This window comes from Mus caroli, unplaced genomic scaffold, assembly GCF_978045245.1.
Source record: "Mus caroli unplaced genomic scaffold, Mus_caroli_1 scaffold_3, whole genome shotgun sequence".
In the NCBI taxonomy this organism is placed as follows: Eukaryota; Metazoa; Chordata; class Mammalia; order Rodentia; family Muridae; genus Mus; species Mus caroli.
In genome coordinates, this window is record NW_028227258.1 from 71,730,559 (window position 1) to 71,744,506 (window position 13,948).

Consider the following 13,948-nt stretch of genomic DNA (forward strand, 5'->3'; position numbering starts at 1 on the left):
TGCTTGGCGTGCAGAAAGCTCTAGGGTTAATCCTCAGCAGTGTATAGACTGGACATGGTAGCACAGTTTACAATCCTAGCTCTCTGGAGGTGACCATCAATCAGAGGTCACTCTTGTTTAAGGCCAGCCAGAGATACATGACACCTCAAAACAAAACAAAACAAAAAATACAACCTTTTGTTCAGTGGGTTGAGAAAAGCTCTAGAGATTGAGAAAACACAAATATAGTTCAACAGGAGGGTGGCAGGTGTAGAAACAGGACCCTACCTTTCTCCACACTGAATTCCGAATGGATGTGAAAGACCTTACTTGCTGGAATGTCTAGTAAAGTATTGCTGAACTGCACATGGCATAGCATGAGGGTCTCGGGAAGAAGAACTTTTTCAACAGCCAAAGCCTGACTTGGGGTACAGGATCCTAAGAAGCAGAGAAGAGTTAAATAACTGTTAGCATCAGGGAAAAAGCATGAGGCAAATCATGTGCACAAAAATAGTATAAGAAAGTGTTTTCCCAGGTGTTAACCCCAGGCCCACACCTGGAATATGGGGCTGCTTCCCAGCAGCTGACTATGATTTGCCTCGTGCTTTAGCAGAGGCGCAGATTTGCTAGCTGCAGATAGTTTCTGCGACTGTGTGACATTTGGAATTATGGGAACTTTTCAGAGGGAATATAAATGCTAGGGCCCCAAGAGGTGGAACGGATGAGTGTGACCATTTAGGGGCGAGAGTTTAGGTTTGTTACTAGTCATGCTCAAAGAAGAAACAAAAGGAAAGAAATTAGATTCAGACATTTCTCCTTCCTCTCTCCTTATTTCTCTGTTATGTAATGATAGAGGGTGAAACTAGGGTAGTGGGGGATCAAGGGTGGGAAACAGAAGAACCCACAAAGTAGCAAAGACCAGCTACAAGCACCCATGTAAGGTGTTTGGCCACTGAGGCCACCTACATTCATGTGCACATACCCACATACCTACACACGATTTAATAAAAATCTTTATAAAAATTGCAAGCAGTTTTGAAGTAAGATGAAATTTTTTGTTTTCATTTGTGAGATAGGATCTTGCTATAGGTCAGGGTGGCCTTGAACATGCTGCAATGCTTGTGTCTTAGCTTCTCTCTCTTTTTATTTATTATTATTATTATTTATTTATTTATTATTTTGGTTTTTGGAAACAGGATTTCTCTGTGTAGTCCTGGCTGTCCTGGAACTCACTCTGTAGACCAGGCTGACCTCAAACTCAGAAATCCGCCTGCCTCTGCCTCCCAAGTGCTGGGATTACAGGCATGTGCCACCACTGCCTGGCCTTCTCTCTCTTTTTAAAGATTTAACAAAAATGATTTATTTATTTTTATTTATATCTGGGTAAGGATGTCAGATTCCATGGGTTACAGACAGTTGTAAACTGCCATGTGAGTTCTGGGAATTGAGCCTAGGTCCTCTGGAAAAGCAGCCAGTGCTTTTAACTGTGGAGCCATCTCTTTACCTGCCTAAGATTTTTTTATTTTTTATTTTTTACTTATTTATTTATTTATTTTTTAGATTTATTTATTTATTATATGTAAGTACACTATAGCTGTCTTCAGACACACCAGAAGAGGGCATCAGATCTCATTACGGGTGGTTGTGAGTCACCATGTGGTTTCTGGGATTTGAACTTCAGACCTTCGGAAGAGCAGTCGGGTGCTCTTACCCACTGAGCCATCTCACCAGCCCCTAAGATTTTTTAAAAATTTTATGTGCATTTGTATTTATCCACGTGTATGTCTCTATGAGGGTGTCAGACCCCTTGAGCTGGAGTTACAGACGGTTGTGAGCTGCCATGTAGCAGGGAATTAAGCCTGTGTCCTCTGGGAGAGTAGCCATTGCTCTTAACCTCTAAGCCATCTCTCTAGTCCATGTCTTAGCTTTGCACATGCTAGCATCACAGATATTTACTACTAAGCATAGCCAATAAAAGGCAACATATTAATCCAAAGGAGTAAAATGAGTGAGGGAAGATAAGGGAGATGGACATAACCAAGTGGCCTGTGGAGAAACTCCTTACCTTTGAGGTTGACATTTCTGCCTGTGCTGATGAAGAGTTTGAATACAGTTGCATTGGGGGTATTGGTGAGGTAAGTCTTCAGGTCATAGCTGAGTGTCAATCTTGATGATGCATTGACTACTACCTGTCAGCAAACGAAAGGAAAATCAGGTCCCCTCCATTGTTACCTTGTACTTATTTCAGCCAAAAGTATCTATTTCATACAAGTACAAAATTGGCATTCTGATGTATCTGAGAAACACAAAATCTGTTTATTATTATTTTATTTTGAGACATGCTCTCATGTATCCCAGGCTAGCATGCATCTCCCTTGATAGCCTAGGATGACCTTGAATTTCTGATCTTCCAGCCTCTACCTCCACATCCCCAGTACTGGGATTACAGGCACACCTGACTTATGTGGTGGAACTAGAACCCAGGACTTCATGTACGTTAGTTAAGCACTCCACTAACTGAGCTACATCCCCAGAAGAAATAGTCTTATTTAATTTGAGACAGGGTCTTACAGTGTAGCCCAAGATGGCCTGGACCTCACTGTGTAGCCAAGATTTTCCTTGAATTCTAGTTTCATCGATCTTGCCTCAGCCTCCTGCATGCTGGGATTACAGACACGTAGAACCACACTCACGATCATCCATTTAAGGTTTATTTAATATGTGGGAGCGTGGGTGCATGCATGCCCTGGCATGTCTGTGGGAGTTTACATGTGGGAGCGTGGGTGCATGCATGCCATGGCATGTCTGTGGAAGTTTACATGTGGGAACGTGGGTGCATGCATGCCCTGGCATGTCTGTGGAACTTTACATGTGGGAGCGTGGGTGCATGCATGCCATGGCATGTCTGTGGAAGTTTACATGTGGGAGCGTGGGTGCATGCATGCCATGGCATGTCTGTGGAAGTTTACATGTGGGAGCGTGGGTGCATGCATGCCCTGGCATGTCTGTGGAACTTTACATGTGGGAACGTGGGTGCATGCATGCCCTGGCATGTCTGTGGAAGTTTACATGTGGGAGCGTGGGTGCATGCATGCCCTGGCAAGTCTGTGGAAGTTTACATGTGGGAGCGTGGGTGCATGCATGCCCTGGCATGTCTGTGGAACTTTACATGTGGGAACGTGGGTGCATGCATGCCCTGGCATGTCTGTGGAAGTTTACATGTGGGAGCGTGGGTGCATGCATGCCCTGGCATGTCTGTGGAAGTTTACATGTGGGAGCGTGGGTGCATGCATGCCCTGGCATGTCTGTGGAAGTTTACATGTGGGAGCGTGGGTGCATGCATGCCATGGCATGTCTGTGAGTGCATGCATGCCCTGGCATGTCTGTGGGAGTTCAGGGGCAACTTTTCCAGAGTTAGTTCACTCTGTCCTCCTTGTTTTGAGGCAGGGGCTCTCTTGTTTCTGCTACTAAGAAAGCATCAGACAGATTTCCTGTCTCTGCCGCCCCCCCCCCCGCCCCCCCCCCCTCGTCTCACAGTAGGAGTGCTGGGTTACAGATGAGCATCCCCACATCTGGCTTTTCCCATTGGTTCTGGGTTACCTACTGAGCTATCTCCAGTCCTCATGGTGTTCCATCCCCTCCCCCCATACAAATATGGAATGCTTCACAAATTTGTGTGTCCTCCTTGTGCAGGGGCCATGCTAACCCTCTCTTTTATAGATCCAATTTTATTTATTTTTAATTTTTTTAAATTTATTTATTTTATGTTTGTGAGTACACTGTCGCTGTCCTCATGTGCACCAGAAGAGGGCATAGGATCCCATTATAGGTTGTGGGCTATCATGTGGTTGCTGGGAATTGAGCTCAGGACCTCTGGAAGAGCAGCCAGTGCTTTTAACCCCAGAGTCATCTCTCCAGCCCTCAATCCAATTTTAGAATATGCACCCTGAGTCAAACACTCATAGTGATCTCTTAGAACAGAAATCATATTAGTCATAGTTCTGGGAAGAATTCTAACTGCTATTAATAAGAATTGCTTTTTTTTTTTTTTTTTTTTTTAAAGATTTATTTATTTATTATATGTAAGTACACTGTAGCTGTCTTCAGACACACCAGAAGAGGGAGTCAGATCTCGTTACGGATGGTTGTGAGCCACCATGTGGTTGCTGGGATTTGAACTAAGGACCTTTGGAAGAGCAGTCGGGTGCTCTTACCCGCTGAGCCATCTCACCAGCCCCAAGAATTGCTTTTTTGTTTTGTTTTTAGGTGGGGTATGGAAGCGAGGGCCTTGTGTGTGCTAGTGAGTGCTCTCTCTATCTCTGCAATGTTTTCCCAGCTCACTGACTGTTTTGGTGTCTGTTAGCAAATGCACTTCCATCCTAGGATATTTTCTGCATGTATAGTGAATAAATGCACCATCGCTCTAGTATCTTGAGCTGTGGTGCAATTCGCAGTACCTCTCGAAACGTTTTCACAACTCCAGGGATGTCATGAAAAATTGTTGCAGTTCCTGGGCTCCTAGCCACTCCTACTCCAGTGACCGTGTCTGTCTGTACAATATTGTTGGTAGAAATCATCCACACCCCAGGCTCACCTGGGAAGAGACCAGAGAAAGTGCTTGGCTGCAATTTTCAGTGTAAATTCATAAACTACTTTATTCAAAGTCTCAATCAAGAGACATGCAAGAACACTCTGTTTTAAAGAATGTGGGTAGCTTTCTGAATGTCAGATTCCCCTTCCTATATCATGCCAGCAGAACATAATCTACTTACTGCCCTCAGAATAACATGAGCTAGTGAGGTGAACAATCTTAACTGACTTTAGAAAAAAGGGAAACTGCATTAAACCTTCATTAGATCTTGCTAAGCATGAATTTGCTTTGAGCTCATGTCAACAGGATAAAGGTGACAAAGGTGACAAAATGCAGACTGGTAGGAGGCAGGAGGCAGGAGGCAGGATTGGTTTAATTTGGTTTAAATTGCACAGTGGCAAAAGAATGCCAAAGGTTAAGTTATATTCCAAATATTTTTTGTTGTTGTTGTTCTTGCTTGCTTATTTGTTGGTTTGTTTATTTTTGAGACAGGGTTTCTCTGTATAGGTTTGGCTGTCCTTGAATTTGGTCTTTAGACTAGGCTAGCCTTGAACTCAAGAGATCTGCCTGCCTCTGCCTCCTGAGTGCTGAGATTAAAGGCATATGTTATCATGTCCAGCTTTTAATTTTTAAAAAACTTTTTATGTGTCTGTATGTATATGTACTACCTGCATGTATGTCTGTGTACCACACATGGCTGGTGCCCTCAGAGATCAGAAGACGGCATTTTTGGGTATGGTAGTATACGCCTTTAATCCCAAATCCTAGCATTCTGGAAGCAGGTAGCTCTCTGAGTTCGAAGCCAGCTGGTTCACAGAGAGAGTGTTCTAGGAGGGCTAGGGCTACACAGAAAACTCTTGGCAAACAAAACAAAACAGCCAAAACCAAACCAAACCAAACTGAACCAAAACCAAAAACAAAACACAAAACAAAAAAATCAACAGAAGATGGTAATAGATTCCCTGGAATCCCAGTTATGGATGCTTGTGAGCCACCATGTTGGAAACCTCTCTTATTGGCTCAAGACACCTTAAGACCAAGTAAATTCTCAGAACAAAGGAGATATATTTGTCTTAGAGAGACAGAGGGCAGGGAATAGAAGGAAAGGGGGAAGGAAGAGGGGAAGGGATTTTTTTTTTTTTTGGTGGGGACAAAGGACTGCCTCTGGATAGAGAGGAGACAGATGTGGCCCATAGATAAATGGCAGCTTATAAGGTAAAAGGGGAAGAAACCCCTTGTTAGGATGATGTGTCTAATTTTAATTGGGCATGTGAATTAGGTTACCTAAAGAGGGCTTTTGATTGTTGAACTTCAATAATTTTATAGCTGGACCTTGGTAGTCAGCCTTAGGAAGAGGAAATGTCCAAATAAGGGAATAGACCTTGGTGGCTAGCTTTAGTAATGCAATCTAACAGCCTTTTATTTTTATTAATTAATTAATTAATTTATTTATTTATTTCAAAGCAGAAGGAATGGGAGAGAAGGACAAGGCCTACCAGAGTCACATTTGCTTTGTTCAGGCTAGCATGAATCCCTTCAAACTGAACCGGGGTGCTCTTAACTGCTGAGCCATCTCTCCATCCCCATTTTCTCTTTTGAGGTAGGGTCTTATTGTGTATCCTTGGCTATCCTAAACTTGGTATGTAGACCAGGTGTGGCCTTGAACATGCAAAGATCTGCCTACCTTTGACTCCCAAATCCTGGGATTAAAGGCATGCACCACTACACCTGACACTGACTGGATTTCTAATCCTGATTGTAGGCCTCTGCTTCCTTATCCTTTGTAGTATGGACTTAGCTGTCTTTCAAAATTCCAGAAGGCAAAACTGAAGGGTGGTTCTGGCACAAACCCAACTAAAAAGCCTTGCTGTTGGGGCCAGCTCAGAAGGAAAAGGAACTTGCTATGAAGCCTGATGACCTGAGTTAACTTTCAGGACCCTCACGGTGGCAGAGAAGAGAAAACTTTTGAAAGTTGTCCTCTGGGCTTCAGAAGTGCATCATGACACCTCCACCCATGCCCTACCCCCACTCATAAGTGTTAAATAACATTTGTTTCATCCAATTGTGGAATTATAATTTTTATTACTGACTCTGAAGCAAGCTTAGCTCACAGGCTAAGATTATCCACTGCAGGTCATTGCAGGTCACCTCCAAGGCTGGATAATTTGACCTTGGTGATAAAAGCTAGCTTTGATACTGGTATAAAGCATGCAGTGCATGTTAGAGTCAAATCCAGTGCTGTTTGCATGCTGAACTCTGCATAGTCCCAGAAAAGAGTCTGGAGCTGTCTTTGCTACTTTGTGGGTTCTTTTTTCTTCTACCTCTCTACACCTCTTTTTCTACCTTTTAACCCACCCCCCCTAACACTAGGTAGAGAAAAAAGGGTAGAGGGGAAAGGGGGCAATGTTATCATTAGACTATTTCCTGCTGATCTTCACTGTCAGGATTTCTGATTTCTTTTTTCTTCTTTGTGCATAACTACTTAACAAACCCTGGCCAGCAGCAACCAACCAGCAACCAACAACCAGCAACCAACAACCAGCAATCAACAACCAACAACCAACAACCAGCAATCAACAACCAACAACCAACAACCCCTCCTCTACCTCTTGGGGCTCTATCACTTTTTTTTTTTTTTTTTTGGTTTTTCGAGACAGGGTTTCTCTGTGTAGCCCTGGCTGTCCTGGCACTCACTTTGTAGACCAGGCTGGCCTCGAACTCAGAAATCAGCCTGCCTCTGCCTCCCAAGTGCTGGGATTAAAGGCGTGCGCCACCACGCCCTGCTAGGGCTCTATCACTTATTACCCTCTGAAAAGTTCCCAGAATTCCAAATGTCACTCAATTGCAGAAACTATTTGCCACTGGCAAAATCACACCCTTGCTAGAGCACAAGGCAAACCATAGTCAGCTGCTATGGACAATCTGAACCAGCACCATAGCCCATGCCTGGGATACAATGAAAATATACTCCTATCATATTTTTGTGTTTTTCAAAGAAACCAAAATTCTCACTATAAGAGGCCAAAGCCAAAGCTCTACACCATCCAGTCAGTCAGACAAGGATGTCTACAGGAACTCTTTCCTGGGAAGTCACAGATAACTGTTTGCTCTCCTCTTCTAGGACACCAGTGACTAAACAAATCAAAATCCTACTTGGGATTTGCAGCTACTAATGTAGCTGCACAGATGTGGTCCCTCCCCCAGTGAGCCTTTGGCACTATGTCTGTACTTTAGCACCTCCTAAGACTAGGAGGCTGTATGCAATTAGGGCAGAATTACAAACAACTAACTGTGAGGTTCCAAGGGTGAGGCTCCAATGTCCCCCTCTAGCACTTTCTTCTAATGAGGCAACGTTCCAATGAAAAAGTCTGACGTAGGGGTCTCCTAGGAGTCCCACTGCTCTGATGCAAACGATGGCTGTATGCTTAGAGAACAGTGCTCCACAACAGATGACTTGTGACAATACGTACCACTTTCAGATATACTGTCTGTAAAGCCAAAAAATTAACATTTCCTAGCCAAGGAGAGATTTACTTTTTATTTTTGGATGCTAGGGATTGAACCCAAGGAATAATTTTCTATCATTTTTATTGAACTTACTAGAACTTCCTTGCAGTAGACATGTTTCGCAGGTCAAGATAGTTTAGGGTGAGCAAATGGTTTGGCTAGGATAGTGCAAGTGCTTGCTGTGCAAGCCTCATGACCTGAATTTGATCCCTGAGGCCCCTGTGGAAGGAAAAACCAACCCCACCAAGTTGTCCTCTGACCTTCACATGTGTGCTGAGCCATATACACCACACATCCAATGAGTGCAAGCACGAACTCGGGCTCCATAAACTTACCACAGTAATCGATCAGACATTGGATTAGTGCTTGCCTTGCTTGTTGCCTCATAGAACAGTGTGTGTGTGTGTGTGTGTGTGTGTACTTGGTTTCCAAAACTAAAACCCCATTGATTTTTTTCTTTTATTATTATAATTTTAAATATTTGTATACTTTTAAATTTTGTATATGAATGTTTTGCCTACATGCACATATGTACACTACATATATGCCTGTTTCCAATGGAGGTTGGAGGAAGGAGTTACAGATGGTTGTGAGCCACCATGTGGGCACGGGGAATTGAACTCAGGTCCTATTAAGAATAAGAAGTGCTCTTTAAAAAAAAAAAGTGCTCTTAATCATGGAGCTATCGCTATTCCAGCTTTTATTTTTTTTTTTTAAAGATTTATTTATTTATTACATGTAAGTACAATGTAGCTGTCTTCAGACACTCCAGAAGAGGGAGTCAGATCTCATTACAGATGGTTGTGAGCCACCATGTGGTTGCTGGGATTTGAACTCTGGACCTTCGGAAGAGCAGTCGGGTGCTCTTCCCCACTGAGCCATCTCACCAGCCCCCAGCTTTTATATTTTTATTTTATTTTATTTAGTTTTTAGAGACAGGATTTCTTTGTGTAGCTTTGGCTGTACTGGAATTCACTTTGTAGACCAGAGTGGCCTTGAACTCATAGAGATCCGCCTACCTTTGCCTCCTGAGTTCAGGGATCAAAGGTGTGTGCCACCATGCCTGGCACTTTTATTAATTTTAACCTAGAAGTTACTTACCTTCCTTCAGAAGATGAGATGAGCACAAAGTACCCCAGATTATCTACATTATAGAATATAAAGTTGTGTTCAGTAGACAGCTGATAAGTGCTACTAGTCAACTTCAATTGGTTATTGAGAAAAATGGTCATTCAGCTAGAATGCCCAATAATGAAATGCTCTAAACCATCAGATAGCTCAGCAGGCAAGGGCTCCTGCCACTAACCTGAGTCCAATCCCTGGGGTCCAAGTCCCCCAACTTGTTCTTGTCCCCACACACAAATACATAAATGTCATTAGAAACAAAATAAATAAATGCTTTTTGGGGTACTGGAGGGACAGGGTCTCATTATATAGCCCTAGCCAATCTGGAACTGGTTATACAGATCAGACTGGCCTCAAACTCACAGAGACCCACCTTCCTCTGCCTCCCTAGTGCTGGGAATGAAGGTGTGCACCACCCCACTCAACAGAACTGTCCTCTGCTTGTGGTTAAGGAGACATATACCCACCATGCTGATTGACAAGCTGAGTGCTGAAGCAGATGACATCTCCAACAAAGATAAGCTTGGTGTCTGGCTCAATGGCATGTTCTACAGCAACAGGGATGTAATCTGCCATGCCAGGATGTCTTTGGTCCCAAAGCCCCACAACTGTCACCCCTTTATTCACAGCCTGGGCCATATATGTATAGTTTCTGTTTCCTGGTCCAATAAGCAGCAAGTCATCTCTGAAAGCAGACACGAAAGGCAGAAGTGTCAGAAAAGAGCAGCTGAGCATCCATTGAGGGACGGGATGTTGGGCCAGCAGGCAGAAGGCCCAGCTGCCAGCAGAAAGCAGTTTGGTGTATATAGTGAATACCAGGCTAGCCAGAACTACGAAGCAAGATCCTGTCCCAAACAGATGAACAATTCCTATAGAGAGATACTACAGAGGAAAAGATCAAGGGGAGAGAACCTACCATAAGTTTGTTTCAAAGTTCTTATTAATTGTCTCTCTGTATGTGATGGGTGCATATATGATAGTCAGAGGACAATTTTTAGGGTATTCTGTCCTTTCACTATGTGGGACCTGGAAATTGAACTTAGGTCATCAGGCTTGGCAGCCAGTACCTTGCTGAGCCACCTCATTGAGAGAGGGTCTCAGGTAATCCAGGCTCTCCTTGATCCTGTATGTAGCTCAGGATGACCTCAAATTTTTGATCCTCCTGCCTCCACCTCCCAAATTCTAGGATTGTGGGTATGGGCTACCTAAGTGCTGGGATTAAAGACACACTTGGCTCTTGCTAATAAAGGTTCTTTGTTTTGTTTTTAAAGACAGGGTCTCACTATGCGGCCCCAGCTGTCCTGGAACTTGCTATCCAAATCAGGCTGGCTTCGGGCTCACAGAGATCTGCCTGCTTCTGCCTCCTGAATGCTGGGATTAAAGGTTTTCAACACCACATCTTGTCACAATAAAACTTTTTTTTTGTATTGTTTTGAGACAGTTTCATATAGTATAGGCTAGCCTCAAACTCCTGTGTAGTTGAGAATATCACAGTATTCCTGATCCTCCTGCCTCCATCTCCCAAGAAATGTGCTGGGATTATGAGAGTGTCATAACATCTGGCTTGAGTCAAGCTGTCTATTTTATTTTAAATGAAAGATTTATTAGGGACAACAAGAAACAATTCCTGAGTGTGAGGGGCTCCAAGAAGGAATACACTGAGAGGCTCTCGATAATAACAGGTAGTTCCTTGTGTACATTTTGTTAATTAACACTTGAAGATTCAAAACCTACTCCACACTTTCTTAATTAACAGCATTGTTTTGTTTTTGAAACAAGGGCTGACAATATTCTCTCAAAAATACCTTTATATTTGTGTGTGTGTGTGTGTGGCCACACACAGAGGCTGAAGAGAACATTGGATCCCCTGGAACTGGAGTTACATGTGGTTGGGACTTTCCTGCTGTGGATGCTAGGGAACTGAATTCAGTTCTCTGCAAGTACCGTAAGCACTCTGAGCTGCTGAGCCATCTCTCGAGCCAATTTGAACTGCCTTATCTCATGGCAATCCTCCTGTGTCATCCTTCTAAGTACTGTGATTACAGGCATCAAGCCCAGCTGAGGACACTCTTTGGTTCTGGCTGTGTGTGTGTGTGTGTTGCTGAGAACAAACCATTGCTTTGCATGTATTAGAGTGTTCTACCTCTAAGCTATATTTCTAGTCATCTCAGCCTCCTGCACTTTAGAACAGGATTATACTCTGTAGCCCACGCTGGACTGGAACTCATTGCTAAGCACGGAGTCCATGCTTGCTCTGCTTGCTTTGATTCAGAGATTTCCCACTCCACATTCCTTATTCCAGGGATTCCACGCCTGTATTACCACCCGTGGCTCGTTATTTTCATTCTGACAGAAGAAATCGAGGTCGGATTCCAAGCTCAGAGTGTAAGAGGAATCTGCTGAAACTGCCGGAGAACACTGAGTTAACTTGTCAGGTTTCTACTGCGCTGCCAACCACGCCCCCTTGACCTCCATACCTGTTCAGAGCCATATAAAGCCGAGTATTGTGGGTGTGGAATTTTTCTCCAATGTTATTATAAAACTCAACAATAAAGGTGAGAGACATGCCCAAAGGAAAGGCTGACAGGGTCCTTCCTTGTGCTGTGTATAGCTTGGGGTAGCTGCTCAATCGAAGGTAAGTCACTGGTGCTACCTGTGGGAGACAAAACCCACTAGTACAGAGAATACCACTGGTAAAGAGCTGCTATCACACTCTAGAATCTATAACCGAGGCCACAAGCCTTGAGGGTATGTGTGGCATGTGTGTAGAGATGAGAGGACAACTGTCTGGTGTTGGTCCCCTGCCTTCCTATCTTGACCAGGCCTCCTGACTGCCATTTAAGCCAGGCTAGTAGTCCCTTGAGTTCCTGCAGTTTCTCTGGTCTTTGCCTCCCACTTCTTGTAGGCCCGCCGGGATTACAGATGCTTGCACTATTTATTGCATCTGGCTCTTCCATCGGTTCTGGGGATCTGAACTCAGGCTTGTGTGAATGCTGTACCCACTGAGCCATCTCCACAGCCCCAGTATTCCTGTGTAGGAAAGAGCTTTTGATCTGACATGCTTGTAGTGAAAGGAAATACAGGCAATGGCTGCTTCATATTCAAGCTGGCAGGTGAAGAGAGGCTGGAGTGGGGTTGATCTACTCTCCGAAGAGTGCTTGGGGTCTATCACTGAGTGACTGTTATCAGGAAGACAGTAGATTTTTCTCATAGTATGAAAGCTATATTGCAGTAAGAAAGAAACAATCTGATCCCAGTTTGTCACTTCATAGCTCTATAGTAAAAGGAGGTAATGTACATAGCAGGACTAATACATGGGCTGGAATACAGCACATATCCAATCTCTGAAAGACTGGCGTTAGATTAACATGCCTCTGGATCCTTTTCTACATTTGATCCGAGCCAGGAAGCCAACAAGTTTTCTGAGGCCTCTTTTCACTCTAAAAATTTTAATTCTCTAGAGAAGTCAGACATTTATTTATTTTCTGAGATATAGTCTCACTCTGTAATCCATGCTGGCCTTGACTATGCAACAATCCTTGTGTCTCAGCTTGCTGAGTGCTAGGATTAAAGTCACGCACCACCATAGCCAGCTTCAAATCCAGCTTCTAACAGAAGCACTGCTGTACTCTGCTCTCACTCGTCTCTGCAAAGCTGTAGGCTAATCCCTTCCGTCAAGGGCGTGAAGGTCTCTTTTAATATGATGCTTTGAAGCCACGTCAGGATCTGCTCTGACACGCTCACTTGTCTTCCAGAGAAGCTCTTAACTCTCAGGAGAGGACATTCCTCCCAGGCCATGGCATTCCATCTACTTAGTTTTAGAGGTGCTGGGATCAGACCCCAAGCTTCCGCAGGCTAGGCAAGGACTCTTAGTACTAAGCTATACCACAGGCCCCATTATTTTATTGATTTAGTCCCTGACTCGCCTGGACTCCAGTTATGGTTGTTTGATTGACTCCAAAAGGTTCTATAGAAGTGACTTCCAATACTGCAGTACCCGCAATGGATCCAGATCTCAGCAGCCCTCCACCATCTTCTTCAATGACAGAGGAATTAGGGAAACACTTGAGAACACGGGAACTCACAAAGGCTGCGCCTTCTCTAGGAGATAAACAGAGCAAGCAGGCACTCTGGGGAGCCCTGGCTGATCGGAGGGAAGCAGGTGAAGACCGATGAGACAGAGTTGAGTGTGCTGGCTCGCCCGTACTTCTGCGCGAATCGATGGCTGAGGCAAGAGGACTGCAATGCTTATGAAAGGAACCCAGACCATAGAGGGAACTCTAGGGTAGCGTGGGCTATATGGGAAAACCCCATCTCAGAAAACTAAAAACTTAAAAAAAATAAGCAGTGCACAGAGAGCATGTCAGCTCATACAACAACACGCACATGCATATAAAAAGAAAAGAAAAACAAATACTAAGAAAATGAAAATAGGGAATACAGAGAAACCCTGTCTCGAAAAACCAAAAAAAAAAAAAAAAAGAAAAGAAAATGAAAATAGGGCTGGAGAGCTGGCTCAGTGGTTAAAAGCACTGACTGCTCTTCCAGAGGTCCTGAGTTCAATCCCCAGCAACCACATGGTGGCTCACAACTATCTGTAATGGGATCAAATGCCCTCTTTTGGTGTGTCTGAAGATATCTACAGTGTACTCATATACATAAAATAAATAAATCTTTTTTTAAAAAAAGGAAAATGAAACCCTTGAAGAGGGCATGATAGCCTTTAATCCCAGCACTTGGGAAGCA

General features: G+C 43.8%; 1 protein-coding gene and 1 non-coding gene across 2 annotated transcripts in view; both read right to left on the minus strand.

Moving 5' to 3' along the window:
- Nucleotides 1-13,948, minus strand: part of Nup210l (nucleoporin 210 like) — a 117,204-nt gene that overhangs the window by 11,065 nt on the left and 92,191 nt on the right. Inside the window, exons 30-35 of the mRNA XM_021157946.3 lie at nt 13,129-13,303; nt 11,680-11,855; nt 9,670-9,887; nt 4,437-4,573; nt 2,045-2,168; nt 268-417 (exon numbers count right to left, since the gene is read on the minus strand). Of these exons, the coding sequence (XP_021013605.1) occupies nt 268-417; nt 2,045-2,168; nt 4,437-4,573; nt 9,670-9,887; nt 11,680-11,855; nt 13,129-13,303 (980 nt within the window). The remainder of the gene's footprint in view (nt 1-267; nt 418-2,044; nt 2,169-4,436; nt 4,574-9,669; nt 9,888-11,679; nt 11,856-13,128; nt 13,304-13,948) is intronic.
- LOC147005595 (U6 spliceosomal RNA) lies at nt 3,628-3,731 on the minus strand. The gene has a single exon (XR_015046799.1). It is a non-coding gene; the product is annotated as a U6 spliceosomal RNA (small nuclear RNA).